The sequence below is a fragment of the Neofelis nebulosa genome, chromosome 10 (genome assembly GCF_028018385.1).
Source record: "Neofelis nebulosa isolate mNeoNeb1 chromosome 10, mNeoNeb1.pri, whole genome shotgun sequence".
NCBI lineage: Eukaryota > Metazoa > Chordata > Mammalia > Carnivora > Felidae > Neofelis > Neofelis nebulosa.
Window position 1 is genome coordinate 64,667,237 of NC_080791.1, and position 16,852 is coordinate 64,684,088.

Genomic DNA, 16,852 nt, shown 5'->3' on the forward strand with positions numbered 1-16,852 from the left:
ACCTGCAGAACAGTGACCAATTTGAGTCACCTGATGCACGTATTCCTAGCTGAGGTCTAATGAGGCGGCACTCTGCCTTCTTGTTTTAGCTCTTATACTATAAACAAGTGTCCTTTCCATGGTCCCTTGAATGCCATGGGTTTTTTGCATTTTTGTGCCTTTTGTTGGTGATTTTGCTGTTTGAAATGGCCCTAGACATTGTGCTGCAGTGCCATCTAGTGTTTGTAAGGGCAAGGAGGCTGTGATGTGCCTTATGGAGAAAATATATGTGATAGATGAGCTTTGCTGAGGCACAGGCTATAGGCACAGGCACAGGCTCACTGGCTGTGAGCTCAGTGTTAATGAACCAACAATATGTAAGGTGACTTTAAACAGAAACACCCATAAAACCAGAGGCTCCCAGGAACCTAACTCCTCGGAGCAGAGGTTCAGTAATCACTAATTTGGTGTTCAGGGTGACTTTATAGGACAGAGATGCTGCAAATGCTGAGGACCAACTGCATCCATGTTGGGCTGTAAAGGCTTCCCATTCTTACTGCATTACGAGGATGGCAATCGGGACCCAAGATGTTGATGCCTCTGTCTTCTTACCTGTTCCAGGGATGAAAGAGACTGTAGCTTGAAAGCCTCTGTAGGTCACATTTTTATCTGACTGGAAGCTGATGAGCATTACACCAGAGGAGCTCAGCACAGGGGCAGGAGCAACGAAACCACAAAACCTTGCTGGTTAAAGCCCAGCCCAGGCAAGACGCGGTCAAGGACCCAGCAAATAGGCATGGCATTGGATAGGGAAAAAAAATTAACCTTTAGGCAATTGTTGAGAAATAAACTTTTTTGTGGTGTCACAGTTCATTTTCAGAATAGAAAGACTCCCACTGAGAATGCCCCTTAGGGAACTAGTTTGAGTCAATGGGCTTATTTCAGTGGCACTTTCCCCTTCTGACCCTTAGATCACTGGGGGCATTCCACACCTTCTGTCCAAATAGCTCTTTGGTTCTCCCTCTGGCCCTTCCTGCCCCTGACCTGGGAGAAGGGGTGGTGGTAGTGACCACTTAGGGAGGAGGGAAGGAGGGGGTATAGGGGAATGAAGGAAGCTTGAACCAGACCCTTTTTACTCCCAAGAACAATTCCCCCCAAAGGACTGGGTCCAAAGGCAAACCAGGGGAGCCGAGGCTCCAGGGGCACAGACCTATTTCCTCCTGTCCTTCCACATCCCTGTGCACCGCCACGTAGTCAGAAGAACAATCTCCATTCTCTTCTATTTCCAGACTCTGAAAGGAAAGCTGACAAGACTCCACGTTACAGCCACAGCAAATCAAATGAACCATTGACCTGATTTTGAGTAAGCAGAGAAATGTGGAGTGCTCAGCTTGCTCTGGGGTGTGACCATAAGAGGAAAGTGAATGGGGCATTCATGAGTAGGTTAAATTACTTAGGAGAAGATGCTATACCACAGACTCCTAAACTCTAGACGCATCTAAGCTACCAAACAGGGACCAAATGTAAAGGTGTAAATATTTGAGCTCCCTGGTGCCCTCCTAGGAAGACCAAAGAAACAGCAAAGAACAATCTGAGCAATTTGATAGTACTGGCCTTCAATTGACTTTGAAGAGCGGAGCAGTGGGAAATAGGGCTGATGAGGTGGGAGTTTATATTTTAAACACACAGATGATGGGGATTAAATGGAGCCTGAACACTCAGCAAAAGACACAGGGCTGCATGGATGGGACAAAGTGGAGGTTAGTGATCACTAATGGTGAATGTAGGCAGAGGGAAAAGGAGAGTATCAGAAGTAGGATCCATTCAAACATTTCTACATCCTTACTACAATACTTTCCAGTAGTAAACCCTTTTCTCTCCGAGTCAAATGATATGCATATAGTTCTGACTTGTAATCCTAATCTCCAAATTCCTATCTTGAATGGGTCCTGCACACTGGTGCTGTCACTGACTACAGGGTGTGAAATCATCATTTTACTGATGCATGGCACTCAGTATGCATTTATTGAATAGGTGTGTTTTTGAATCACTTCTAGCTCTGGCACGTTCAGATTTTCAACTAAATTTTGTCTTCCTCCTTCCAGAAATCTGCTCATACTTAAACTTTTATCCTCCATTACTCATAACCAATCTTCCCTTAGTGCTGCTTCCTCCTGAAATTTCTCTTTTGAATGTTTGGGTTCCAGAAGCTTTTAGAAAGAGAAATTCTCTACTTATTTCCTCTGTGTTTTCTTCTCCCGTCATGTGTAAAACCTGAGTGATCTTTTTTCTTTTCCGAACATCAGACTTGCTATTTCAGGTGCGCCCCCCCCCACTCCCACCTGCTCTCTATTGTTCACTTGTCAATCCAATTATTTTACTTTTTTGCTGGGAGATGAGCTGAGGGCTGGATGGCTGAAATTCTCAGTCCTCCTCTTTAAACCCTAACTTTGTGGTAAATCCAAACTCTCGGCCACAACTTTTTGTTTGTTTGCTTGCTTTGTGTTTTAAATTAAAGGCTCTGTTCTCTGGACTGTTCTAACTCCACACTTCCTCCTGAGTCTCAGACTTCTTTTTGCCTCTTAAATATATGAGAACCTGGGGCGCCTGGGTGACTCAGTCAGTTAAGCGTCTGACTTTGGCTGCAGTAATGATCTTGTGGTTCGTGAGTTTGAGCCCTGTGTCAGGCTCTGTGCCGAGAGCTTGGAGCCTGGAGTCTGCTTTGGATCCTGTGTCTCCCTCTTTCTCTGCCCCTTCCCCACTCAAACTCTGTCTGTCTGTCTCTCTCTCTCTCTCAAAAAAAAAAAAAAAAAAAAAATATATATATATAGGAACCTGGAGGTCTTATCCATCCTTACTCCTCCCCCTTTGTTTTCTAGTCTACTTTCTCTCCTTCATATCCTCTCTCGCTTTCAATTATTATTTTAAGAGAAGGACTTCTAAATAAATGCCTCTTTCCAACCTCATTCTGGCTGCAGTCTTACCTTCAACTCTCTGGTGGCATCTCTCCGCAGATGGCCTACTAGTGTTTAACGAACCACAAAAGCTACGAATCAAATGCTGAATAAACTCCGTATCCTGATATTCAAAAACCTCTGTACTTTTAACTCAGCTCCTCTTCCACTACCCTTCCCAATACAGCTCTGACTCAAGGCCAGCCAGTCCCTCAGCCTGTTCTACGCTAGCTCCTCTGTGCTTGCTCTGTTCCCTCTGCATGGAAGGCTTGATGTTTGAGGTCTTATTGGCATTGACTTTTGTTAGCCATTACTTACAAAGTGTTTTGTTAGCAGTTTAATTAATAAGGAAGAAATGCTTGTTTCTAGAAGGGACCAGGAACTGACTAAACCAGTTACCAGATCCAGATGGAGACAGCCCTTCAACAGAGTAAAGTGCACAGCTGCCATCTAGTGGTATATGTGGGTAGTTACAGGGAAAATAGGCTAGTCTTACTCAACACGTATATATCAAAGAACTTTGTATGCTGGGTACCAGGGAATAGATCTGATTAAAACAAAACAAAATGCAAAACCTCTCCCCTCATGGTGTTTATGTTAGCTCTTCTGTGGAGATACCAGAGCAAAGTTGAGGGTAACCGAGGTCAGTACCTTTATTAGGTAGTGTTTGGGGGCTTGAAAAACCCAGTCACAGTTGGCCATGTTGCTATAGTATTCAGGATAGTGAAGACTCTGTATGAGGCCTTCTTCAAAAAGGACAGTAAGGGAACTGCAACCTGAATCTGAAACACAAGGGAAAACGTCCTAACAATGGCATCACTCAAGCCAAGAGGAATCAATCCTCTGTGTGCTTCCACCTGTCTCCCACAAATGGCTCATCAGCTGACTCCTCAGGCAGAGCTAATAAGAAGGAAGACGTCTGTGCACTGATTCTCCAGAACTCGTTCAGCCCTCTCAGCTCACTTGGGTATGTGATCAGCACGAGTCAGCAGGACGGGAGAAGGGGCACCTTCATGGCCTCTCACCTGCCTTGTAGCCCCCTCCGTGATGGACCCAAACAGACCCTGTGGGGGAGCTCCCTGCCCCTCACTTCATCCCTGCGGGGCCTCAACTTCTCTAAAAGGCCTGGGTTGTACGTGATATAAGCAAATGGTTTTACCAGGAAGGTAGTTTGGTTTTAGAGCTTTATAGGTGAGATTAAACCCAGCTGCATGATCTGTGGCATCAGAGACGAAATTCAGCCGTACAGAGTTGGAGCCAATAAGAACTGATGAAGGGAGTCTTTCTCCACAGAACTTCCCTGGAATGTAAGAATCAAGAGTCTTTGTTCAGAGTCTAGAAAACAGCATCCATTAAGAGACTTCAGGAGAACTGGCCTTGAACTGGATTTGTCAAGACAGTATAGGGTTATCTAAACCAGGGTGTCTCAACCTCGGTACTGCTGATATTTTTTAACTGGAACATTCTTCGTGTTCAGGCTGTCCTGTGCATTTATCGGATGTTTTGTGGCATCTCTGGCCATACTCATCAGATGCCAGTAATACTGTCTCTAGTCATGACAACGAAAAATGCTTGAGACATTGCCAAATATCTCCTGGGGGCAAAATCTCCTATTAAGAACCACAGAAATGCTCCCCTGTTTTTGTTTCTTGCCTAAATAACCTTTGTTTCCTGCTCATGGTTATCCATCGGTATTTTCCTTCTTAGCTGGATGATGCAGTAAAGGTCATTTTCATGCCTACAAAAGCAGCATTCTGTCTGAGAGGTCCTGCAGTATGTCTATATTTTACCCCTGATGGGCCCCAGACCCGGCAAATAAATCTAGGAAGTCTGGTTCCATGGGAAGCAGATGGAGCCAATGAAGTGTTCTGTGGCCTTGCAACCACCACACAGGCTCACATAAGTTCCTTTCCACTGTCAATTCTGAGTCTGAAACTTGCAGACAGAAAGTGTGGTATTTACAGATGCCTCAGTTCCAGACAGCCTGCAGCCCGGCCCCATTAAGTCCTCGCAGCACGACATCCATTTGACAATGTCAGCATCCACTCACCAAGAAGTCTGTCTTCTAAGGAATATATCGAGAGGTAAGTGTGGTGACAAGACTCTGCATCCAAGTGGGAAACATTGAGCAGCACATGCATATTCTCTGGTGCCAGCAGGATCCAGACACACAGCCTGCAGGCAGATACATTAAGAGGGAGTTATTTCGAGACAGAAAGTGTCCAGTTAGTGGGCACAGCCAGACTGGAGGTGGGGGCTGGGGGAAGAGTGGCAGGGAGGCTACTCACTGCTTGCTCTCATAGTACAGGTAGGGGCTTTCTGGGAAGTGCAGCTCCCCCTGAGACTCACGGAGCACACGATCCTGCTCACTGCATGAGGCTGGGAAAGAGAGCCACGAGAATCGGTAACAGTGGTGACTGGCCCCAATAGTCCTCTCCTTCTAGAACCTATACAGAAGTGCCTGGTTCTTCATTATACATGGTTCCTCTCTTGTCAAATATTTCTCTGGCTTCTGTGATGCCTTACTCTTTTTTGTTCTTTTTAGATCCTGCTTAACCTTGAGATTCAATGATTCCTTCTCCTTCACTCCATCAAAACTTGCTTCTAAAAATACATGTATTTCCTGGTTCTATCCTTAGCTTTCTTTTTTTTTTCAAAAATTTTAATGTTTATTTAATTTGGAGAGGAGAGAGAGAGACAAAGTGCAAGTGGGGGAGGAGCAGAGAGAGAGAGGGAGACACAGAATCTGAAGCAGGCTCCAGGCTCTGAGCCATCAGCACGGAGCCCGATGTGGGGCTCAAACTCACAAACTGTGAGATCATGACCTGAGCCGAAGTCGGACACTTAACCGACTGAGCCACCCAGGTGCCCCTCTATCCTTAGCTTTCATCTCTTTTTACACGAGCCCTCTGACTAGTCTCATCCATACTCTGAGTTTCAACTGTTATTCTACACTTCTGAACTTCAGACCTCGTTTTTCAACCATCTCCTAGATATCCCCTTAACATGCTACAGATGGTCTGCAAAAAACTGCTTCCACTTCTGATTCGATTACTTTTAGGTGCCCTTTGCTTCGTTTCTCAGGCTCAGAACTTTGGTACCATTCTTGGTTCCTCCCTGTCTCCCCCACCACCCATCTAAGTGACTGCCAGGTGCCAATTCTTCTCGTTTCCATTCCCATCCTTTCATTCCCCGGCCATTGCCCTAAGCCTCTAGAACTAATGTGTAATCTCCTAAGTCCACCTTGAATGATTTCCCCTCCATCTTATCCCCTATGTGCTGTTCTTATGCCGCCAGAGTACTGCTCTAATCTATTTAATTAATCAACTTCCTATTACTCAGTAAATCCAAACTTTTTTTTGACAGCCATCCAAAAGTTCTACAAATTGGTCTCCATTTATTTTCTAATCTCCCTCACTTCAGCTGCTCTGACTGACATACTGGTCTCTTACCCCAACATTTTCCTATCTCCATCTTTTAGCATCCATCTTTCGACAAAGAGGATTCCTTGAGCTGCAGTATTTTTCTTTATCTGTATCCCATTTCCACCTGACAACATTCTACTGGTTCTTTGTGGTTTTGTTGTTTGTTTGTTTGTTTGTTTGTTTGTTGTGATTCAGCTTAAAATGCATCTGTGTTCCAAAGCCTCCTCTGGCTTTTTCCCCCCAGCCACTTACTCCTGCAGCTCTCAAGGTACTCTTTTTCCTGAAACTATCTTTGTATTTAGTTCCACAGACTCACAGACACACTGAATATTTGAGCAAAGGTGCCTTAGAGACTATCTGATCCAGACTTTTTTTTTTTAACCATTTATTCTTGAGAGAAAGCGCGCGCACGCGCAAAGTGAAAGAGGGGCAAAGAGAGAGGGAGACACGAAATCCGAAGCAGGCTCTAGGCTTTGAGCTGTCAGCACAGAGCCTGATGCGGGGCTAGAACTCACAAACTGCAAAACATGACCTGAGCTGAAGTCGGACACTTAACCGACTGTGTCACCCAAGCTCCCAGATTCTTTTCTTTATGGACAAGGAAACTGAGGTCCAGAGGTAGGAAGGAGCTTTCCCAAAGTCACAGAGCAGCTTCACTGAAGACTTGGCAATGTGGGGGAGAGTCCCCTGTACACATGAGGACACTTTCGGGGTAAGGCGTGTAGCTTAGTGACCATCTGCACCACCTCACCTCCCGCTCTCTCTCGAGTGTCTGATCTAAAGCTAGGATTCAGCAAGTGTTTGCTGAGTTGAGATGGAGGGCTTGAAGAAGTGAAATGGGAGAGAATCCAGAGCTCCTTCTGGGTGATGGGCTGCCCTGACTGGCAGGGAATGGCTGTGGGTGCCCCAAGTGTGGGTAGATTTCTACCTAGTGAGCAGAGAGAGCTCTTCCTAAGACTTTTGATTACAAAAGGAACTTATATTCAGAAATACTAGATATTAATTCCTGCTCCCCGTGGAGCAGGCTGTAAGAAATACCCACCTCTGGAGCTCTTCCCCTGCTTCCCTGAGAAAGAAAAAGAAGCGTGCTGTTCAAGGTTTGTGGTATCCTGAACAATATTTCAACAAGTTAGCATTTCCCTGGCTCAAAAGTGCAGGGGTTTTTAAGTCACTATGCAACTAATGAAAATCTGATCTCTGGAAAGAACAGAAGGCATAATTTGACAAAACAGGAACGTGGTCTCGGTGTTTTAATGAAATTTCACTCTCTTTATTAAGTGCACTAATCAGGCCATGATTAGCTGGGAGGTTACACAGAGGAAGAGGTTATCTGGTCTACTTCTCCCATTGTTGATGAGAAGGGATGCTGGAGATGAAAATAAGTGGCCCGCAACCAAAAAAGAGTTACTGGGGTAGCTACCGCTTGAGCTGAGGGCTTGGATGTCTGCCACTGTACACTTGATAACAAACCCAAGTTCCTACCAAATGAATTTTAATTAACTCCTTTGGGACAGAACAGAAGCCCTATTGAAGCTGGAAGCTACTAGTTAGAAACCAATTACGTTGGATGTGGAGGCAGAACCGAAGTTTCAATTAACTCCCTGATCAGTCTAGTAGAAGGTGTTTATAGACCCTGATCTTTTCAGACGTATGGTACCTAGATCCGTGCCTGGCCTTCTCAACCACAGCATCACTCACATTTTGGGTTGGATCATTCTTTGTCATGGGTCTGTTCTGTGCATTATAGGATGCTTAGCAACATCCATACCTCCTTCCCTTTAGGTGGGTGGCACCCCCACGTTGTGACAACCAAAAACCAATGCAGACATTGTCCTCTGGGGAGCAAAATTTCTCTATAGCTTAATAAATCTTGCTAGCACAGTTGAGGAGTAAATGGTGAAAATACATCTCTAGCTGATTGTTTCAACTAAAGGCAATTTGACAAAGTCTAGGATGACTGGATTCACGTTTCTTTATATATTTGTATGCTGGACTGCACACCATATTTTACTCTTGTTTTAAATTTCATAAATGTCACAATTCTTATGTACTACACTAAAAACAGAAGCAAACCTGTCTGCTCAGTGGTCCTGTCTTGCCTAGACTCTGCTGACGCTCTCTCTGGCCCTAACTTCTTGACCTTATGTGCTGGGTTTATTACCAATTTGGATGTGTTTGTGGATCCAGGGAAGCACTTTTCTAAGATCTGTGAAGATCCCAGGGGATCCTTGGTTATCTTCCTGCATGTTGTTTCTCCAGCCTCGGCCACAGCCCAAACCCCAAGAAGTCACACCAGCCAGAGTCCAAGCCCCCTTCTTATTCCGGCACATGAGGGAACCTCCTGAATCTCCCTGCAGGGGGAAAAGCCTCCATTACCATCATTATCAGTGTCTGTGCTCACTCTTTCCCCCCAAGAATATGCTAAAGGAGGATCAATGATATTTCTTCACTTCTAATAACTTGGACTCGGTGGCCAGGAGAACAGCCAAGCACAATTCACATTAAATCTTCAAATATCATTAGGGCCTATCAATTCTACCTCTTTCTTCCCCATCCTTCCCCTTCCACCCTTTCTTCCATCTCCTATCTCATCCTGCAGACTTAGAGAAGTCTTGCCCAGTAGTGAAACTGATCCCAGATCTTGGTCAGCGGGAGGAATGGAAGGAAAGTGATTATCCACTAGATGGAAACTTCTAAGTAGGAAAACGCCAGCCATCCTTCAGCTGTAGAGAACCCTAAGCTCACTGATGGCACTATCTCTGTTAGTTGGTCTTTTGGAAAAAGGAGAAGACCTCCTCTGAATTCACACTCTCCAGTAAAAACAGATTGTAAAAACTGTCACTTTATTTCAACTTGACCTCCCTTGCCACCCCTGACAAGAATCCAGTTTTGCCTGTAGCCTTCTTTCAGCCCCTCACCTGATGGCAAAGCTGAGGGAAGCCCAGCCAGGGACCTTTCAGCCTGACCACTCCCACCTACCTGACATGCATCTCTCCCTCCATCTGGGAAACCTGTGCAGAGAAAGGTCTGCCCACTGATGGGTTTCTTTAGGGTTGACAAAGCTGCCACACACTCTTCCTGGGTCAAAATGGGCAGGTTCACATCCTGCAATACCTGCGAGAGAACGCCATCTAGAAAACAGAGATGAGAGCCCCAGTGAGGCACTCTCGCACTTCCTCAATTGAAGATGCTACATTCAGGTTTGTATCCTTTGGAAAGACCTGAATTTCTATGTACAATGAATATTCTCTTTTGAAATGCTTACACCATTGTTGTTGTTGTTGTTTTAAATAAATTAAAAACAACTGTATTTTCTAATTACCCACCAGGAAGTTCTGACATCTGATTAAGAGAAGTGGCATACAAGTTCTTACCTTCAGCTGAGCGGCCCCAGCCTGCAGTTGTACAAATAAATCCAGCCTCAAATTGTTCCTTTGGCTCTGGAAGACACATTGGGCCCACAAACTGGCCTGAAGAAAAGAGCAGGACAGGGTTTGTCTCATCCACGGAGGAGAGGACACCCTAAGCCACTCACCATTTGGTATGTAGGTGGTTCCCCCAAAGACCTTGTGAGAGTTGTGATAGCTATGCCTCGCACCTCCAGGGGCCACTTATCAGACAAAGAAAGACTCTCTCCTGAATCCACATAATCCTATATTTGAAGCCACAAGCAAAAAGAGCTTCACATAGGGGACCCTCCACCTCAAATTCCTGTCTTGAAGTGCATGACCCAGAACTGTTGGACGTATGCTACATAACATACGCTGTAGGAAATGTGCTATGGAACAGAAGTTATAGAGCACATGGGATAGACAATTCAGAGTGAACCTCTAATGTTTACCAAAATGGAAGGCACCATCCATCTTCAAAAGAGCAATATCATAGTCCATTGGCTTCTTGATGGAGAAGTAGGGGTGTATGATGATGGTTTCAATGGTGAGGGTTTGCTCCCCTGGCTCTATATGACTCAAGTCATACTCTCCAGCAGTAACATTCAAAGTTGATGCAATATTTCTATGAAGAAGAAGCGGTAAAATGGCTGACTTTCATTTAGCCTCTGAATATACTTGTAATGGTTGACAATCTGGCCTCTTTCAAATCACATGGATGGGTGATATGAGTGTGAGGATACTGAACAGAGAAAGTGAGAATGATTCCATCACTACTAGTAAAAGTGCAAAAGTTCCCGATTTAAGTGAGGAACTAGTAAAGAGTGGCCTCAAATGGAGCCAATAATATGATAAATTGAATATTTTGCAATGTTATTCATTAAATGTCTAAAAATGCATTTATATTGTAACTCAGAGGTCTGAAGCCATAGTGGACTTTATTCAGCTACCCTAACTGGCTGGCCTGGCTTCAATATCCGTGAGATTCTTTGAGAATTACTTGTGATTCCCCTAAGTATGCTGCTTTAATATCAGAGATCTAATGCTCAGTGTACATTGTGAAAGACGTAATAACACCAAAACTCTGGTATCTCAGCGAGTATGCACAGTTAAGGCTTTGGGACTGATGAACACAATGGGAAGTGAGGGTCTTCTCCTTACATTCTTTATGTTTGTAATTTAGAGACATGGTGTGAGATGGAAAAGACCACTCTATTGCCATTCTTTCTGTAGCAAAGTTATCTAAAAGGAACTCGGTAGAATGCATTGAGTTGTATTAAGAACTTTGGGCTTACAGTCTTTGGGCACCCTTTATTCCCAGAAGTGATTTTTTTAAATATAGAACTGAAAAGGTTGTAATTTTCTCCTGGTATACTCCCTCCAGCTCTTGGCTATATTGGGTACCTAACCTAATACACAGCATCTCTTTAGCCTAACCACCTGCCACACTACAGTGAAATTATCAATTAACTTTTCTTTAGACTATCAACTCTCTGTGGGCAGGAATTACATCTTACTTACCTTTGTATCTTGGTACCCACCAAAGTGTCTAATGCCAAGTGAATATCCAGGGGATGTTTGCTGACTTAAAATGAAAGAGGACAAATATGGGACTTGATTGCAGCCTAGTGACTACCCAGAACACTAAAAACAATAGAACATTTAGAGCACACAGGAAAGTGGATAAAAGATGGAAGTTGTTAGACTGAAGCTCAGAGAGGCATGACCAGCAGAAAAGCAGACATGAGAGACTTCTTTACATTTTACTGGCCTCCCTTTGGTTTCCTCTATCAATTTTGTCTTAATCTTTAAATGCTGTAAGTTGATTTCAAAGGAAAAAAAATAGAACAAAAATGACCTTTGCATTTGGGGGAGAACTGTTTTTATACTTTTGGAAAAGGAAGAAGAGAAGTTGGATCAAGAAGTGAGTTACTGAAATATAAAGTTGCATTCCAACAGCTGCAGTGAGCCCATGACTAAACATGGACAATGCTGGTCAGGGCCAGGGGCTACCAGGGCATGGCTTTCTATTACTAATGTTTAATGTCAGCTCCTTTACAGGGACAGAAATCACAAATAAATCTTCCAAAAATGGGATCAGTATGATCAGACACGTGTTATAAAAGCAAAATACTGGTGGGAGCAATATTTTCCAGAATACACATTTTGTATATAGACTTTATTGTATGAAACAAAGTCGAAATTAGAAGCACTGGGTTCTTTTACCAATTTTTTAGGATGCATAATGAACCAGATTTTTTTTTTTCACTGAAATGTAGGAGAGGCTTTTCACAAATGTATCTTTATGATCCTTTGTTTTCGCTTGGATGTTATTCTTTAATTACTTCCAGTCATGTTTGAGTAAATAAAATTTTCTACTCCTGCAAAGAAAGTATGTTTTCTATCAAGTTAAGTACCCTCTGACAGTGTCACTTAGCCCTTTTTGTGTCATGCATGTAGGATGTTCCCATGCTAATGCATACATCACACATTTCCATGTTGTAATAGAGTTGTTGCTGCTGATTCCAAAGGAGAAGGTGGATAATCTGGCATTCATCCATGAACTAGGCCTTTCCTACCTGTTTGCAACGCAGTGAGCAGCCGTAATCACCCACTGTGCAGAGATGATGGTTCCACCACAGATGTGCTTCTGCCTTCGTTTCAGAGACACCTGGATTACAAAGAGCTTAAGTGGGAGCAAGTTAATGCCCTGTGACCCCCCCCACAAAACCTGGAGACTGAGCATATTCTGAAAAATAGGCCCAGATGTCTTATATACAAATATTAGAAGTTGTGGAGTGTGAAGGAGTAAAATCTGTCCCATTACAGCTCAGAAGGGTAGTGTTGGAACCAGAATACTTCCAGCCCTGGTCTACAGAAGAGGTAGTTAATTTGAGATGGTTGGCTGTTAAGAGTTTAGTAGAATTGGTAGTAAAACTGGTGGTATTTGTTTATTTGTTTGTTTATTTATTTATTTATTTATTTTCATAATACTGTTGGCCCAGACTGTTACCCTAATAATATGAACAATGCCTGTGAGTGAAGAGAAAGAAAGAAAAGTATAAGATATAGCAGAGTCCAGATGAAGAGGTTTGGGAGAAAAACAAGGTGAGGGCTAAGGTAATCTTTCGACACATGCTTCAATTCCTCCAAGCCTCTTAGAGAATAGTGTGTATCTACAATTTCCTCATGCTTTTAACTATTTGCTTCTAACTACCACTGCTTCAAGCCTATTTTTTAATCTGCCTCTACAAATTACTTGCTATCTTTGGTTTATCTTGTTCATGATATTTGATTTGACTCTAAAATGGGTACAAGTATATGCTGTTAATTCCATTGTCAAAATTAGAAAAAAATCAATGTATTAGACCTGTCTCTTTTTGACCAAAAATTATTCAATAAACCATTAAAAATTTTAATACAGAGAAGAATAGTAAGTAAAAGGAAGTAAAACCACTGACTATGACTTGAATATGAACTTCTGAATTGATTAGTCAACCGATTGACCAGATAAGCAACAGATCAAATCGACTCTTCAACCAAGTAATTAATTCATCAGTTAATCAAATGACAATGACTCAGCCGTTTAGTCAACCTACTGAGCACAAATTCAATCAACCAATCATTACTAAATAGCCACTTACCAAAAACTGATGTGACTGACTTAAAGTAAAAGCAAGGGGCTATTGCTCACAAAATTAAGAGGCAAGAATACAACACGGCTCTCAGGGTAAAGAAAGCTGGGAGAATGTCAAAGACAATAAATGCGAACACTGTAGGCTATAGACAGAAGCACAAAGGCATTTCTATGGCATGGGAAGACTAGGAAATTAGATTGAGAGAGAATTCTTAGGATATCAGCTTCTAAGGACATCCCTAAGATGTCCTATGGTATAGGTACAAATCTCCAAACAGAAATTAGACCTATGGATATGACAGCTTTGACTTTCCTGAGCATCTTTAGCTATAACAATATAATATATTTATTGACTAAGAAAATTGTTTTTTTTAATTGTAAACTCACGAGGTTTTTGTTTTTTTTTTTTTAGCTTATTGAAGTGCAATTTTTGTCTTAGGGGCTGAAAGTTTGGGATGGCATTTCCAATTTTTGGAGCAAGCCAATAGTGCATATGATTATTCTGAACACACATTTTCTGGAACTCGATGGATGGACATCTTGAGGGACTTGGATCCTGGCCCACACTCATGAGATATCTGGTTATGAGGTAGCAGAATGGAGTTCACTGATGAATAGCATGTGTTTCTGGGAGATCCAGTCCTGAGACAGCTCATAGTCTACCTGCCAGAGAATGTTCCCTGAGACTCACCTGCCAGGGGTAGGAACCCTTTTCCACTTGGCTTCCCCCAACAATGCGACTGAAAATGTTAAGGTAATTCCAAGGCTGTGCCTTCACCAAACTCTGCCCACAAGTGGGAGCTGGGAATGAGAGAAGACAAAAATTTAGTGGTTAGATAGCTCCTGGAAATGAGGGATACAGGAAACTTTACTGAGCAAGCAACTGTAGGACATTGAGCATGTAGAAATATTATAAAATGGCTTTATGTTAATTGTGAGATTTGCTTCAGCTTTTCTCACATAGAACGGGCACATTATGAAGACACCTATTTTTTTTAATATGAAGGTGAAGGGACTCACCTTTAATATGAAGGTGAAGTAGATCTCCACTGGGTTAGCAGGACTATAGCCCCCTTGGTTTTGAGCAACCTGCCCTCTTAGAGGCTCCTTACAGCATTCTGTACTCCTATAGCATTTATCACATGCCATTATGGTTAATTTTACATCATTCAACCCAGCTAGGCTGTGGTATTCTCAAATATATGAGCTTAAGCTTAGAAATATCTAAATTCAAAATGTCTAGAACAGTTCATTATGCATAGAAGTTGCTCAGTTAAGTAGTGAAGTGGATGATGCCATATTCTGCCTTGGATTGTAATTGTGTGTACATCTTCTTTGCTCCACCCAGGAAACTGAGTGGAGACCATGGTCTATGCTGCCTGACACATTGTCAGATATTGGATTTAAATCTTTATGCAAGTGGAAAGTGGCAGGTTGTTCGAGAAGAGTGGGGTGGAGAGAAGATGTCCTGATTCACACACCACAGTGGTGTTAGGCTAGAAGGGTTGCCAGGTAATGGCAAAAAGAACTCTTTCCTTTTTGTGGAGAAGACTTTATCCCTGAAAAGGTTTCATTTACTTATTTAACCTCAATGTGTTTTTTGACTCCTCAATTAGCAGATGAGATAGATTAAAGATGTTTAGGACTCCCTGGTAATTCGAGGATGGTAATTCTGCCCCTTCTGCAGGTCATTCTTTTCAGCATGTTTTCAAGGAGAGCCTAGAAAGCCCTGCCTTATAATCACCCTGCTTCTTTACCTGGCTGAACCCTCTAATCCTTATTCCTCAACTTGGGCAACACCTCAACTGAGAAGTCTTCCTTCGTTTCCTCAAGCTGTAGTAAGTATCTCTCCTGTATTGTGTAGTACACTTTCCTCCCCACTTTTATAGACTTTGCCATGCAGTATTGTGATAATGAGTTGTTTGTCTCTCTCATTGGACTATAAACTACATGAGGGAAAAAAGCCCTATGTTTTATTCATCTCTGTATTTCCAAGGTTTTGCACAATTCCTAGCATACAGTAGACACTTAGAAAAGTTGGATGGATGAACAAATGTTTTTTCTTGAGAGCATATCCTTGAGAGCATAGCTATTTGGATTAACATGGTAAAATATACAAAGTTCTTTCAAATAACTTCTCATTTAATCCCCATTCAATGCCTGTGAATCAAGCACTATTGCCCCTGAATTACAGATGAGAAAGTGAAGAATCTAAGAAAATCACAGCTAATTAACAGCAAAGTATGGCTGTAATACTGAGCCTTTTTGGTTCTGAACCCAATGCAGGCATGACATTGAATCAAAAACTTATTTTCTGTTTCAGTTCAATGGATCATAAGTAAATTAGACATGAAGTTGACTATTTCCTGAACTCGCTGAAGCAAAGACAGAAAACAGGATGATTCTTGGGGCTGGCACGACTCTGACTATAGAGAAGCCCTCCAAGAACTACTCTCACCTTATGGTACTTGAAGGAAAAAAAGATCATTCATAATGCACCACAGTAAATAGACTTCATATTTCCCAATAGGAGAATTTTCCAAAAGATTTCCAGTGCTTCCCAATAGATGCACCAATAGATGCTGATTTCCAGAATTTGCTCCATGAAAAAAGATGGGATTGTGGGATATGTCCAAATAAGTGAATCATCCCAGTTTTCTCTCCAGATCAATGCATCTTGTTCAAATTGTATCCCGTGAATGTTTTATGCAGTTTCATATGCTGATTACAGGACAGAAGCTCAAAATAATTACATGAAAAACAATTAGATCTCCAAAATTTATATGCTTCTATTTTCCCAAAGGAATATTGAGTTGGGGTTGTGATGTCCATTGCCAGCAAAGGTTATTCCTTCAGACAAAGGCAGTGATAGTGTTTGTTTGGAACTTACCTTTGGGGAGAGAGAGAGTTGCAGATTTACCTTGTTCCACACAGAGCATTCCAAGTAGTAAAATCAGCCTATTCTTGCTCAGAGGCATTTTGAGACTCAGAGTTTTTCCTTGAAAATTTAGAGAGATGAAAGAGCACCAAATAGAAAGCCTGTAAGACCAGCAATAAACCAGCTTAAAAGAAAGTTATTTATTAACCAAGACTTGAGTCATTCAACCATGTCCATACAATGTTTCTAAATGTGGTTTCTTGCAAAGATCTTCTCAAGATGTGGGGAGTCGACCACAGAAGCATAGTCTTGATCCAGCAATATTACATGGATCCATTACACCCACATCAATATGTTGCTTCCCCTGGAGTTTATTGGCTAGCCAAGTGGTTGGTGTCTAAGGTTTCATATGCAAACATTACTTGCTCCTTAGTATATAGGTTACCACTTTCTACAAGAGGATTGAATATCAAAGTTGTCCTTATTTGCAAGGCTATACTACATGCTTGCAAACAACCTGTCAGAATATGCTAAAACATTTTTCTCTCTTATTTTCCAATTGTAAATGGGCGGTTATAGCTATGTGTTAG

General features: G+C 42.4%; 2 protein-coding genes across 4 annotated transcripts in view; one reads left to right on the top strand and one right to left on the bottom strand.

Moving 5' to 3' along the window:
- Window positions 1–16,852, top strand: part of LOC131487423 (olfactory receptor 5P4) — a 51,376-nt gene that overhangs the window by 14,864 nt on the left and 19,660 nt on the right. Inside the window, exons 1-6 of one of the 3 annotated variants that reach the window (XM_058688128.1) lie at window positions 4,188–5,017; window positions 9,688–9,899; window positions 12,753–12,855; window positions 13,797–13,973; window positions 14,733–14,896; window positions 15,072–15,222. The gene's annotated coding sequence lies outside the window, so the exon portion shown is untranslated. Of the gene's footprint in view, window positions 1–4,187; window positions 5,018–9,687; window positions 9,900–12,752; window positions 12,856–13,796; window positions 13,974–14,732; window positions 14,897–15,071; window positions 15,223–16,852 lie in introns of those variants that run through there. The other 2 variants (XM_058688126.1, XM_058688127.1) reach the window with 2 other exon arrangements.
- On the bottom strand, window positions 481–16,559 carry OVCH2 (ovochymase 2). Its single transcript, XM_058688129.1, has 14 exons — window positions 16,275–16,559; window positions 14,076–14,185; window positions 12,327–12,418; window positions 10,200–10,372; window positions 9,733–9,828; window positions 9,338–9,489; window positions 8,520–8,709; window positions 7,401–7,424; window positions 5,222–5,312; window positions 4,984–5,108; window positions 4,093–4,233; window positions 3,585–3,715; window positions 1,190–1,283; window positions 481–723 (listed from the first exon to the last, which is right to left on the bottom strand). Exons 1-14 carry the CDS (start codon window positions 16,360–16,362, stop codon window positions 533–535), a joined length of 1,698 nt encoding a protein of 565 aa, XP_058544112.1. The 5' UTR covers window positions 16,363–16,559; the 3' UTR covers window positions 481–532.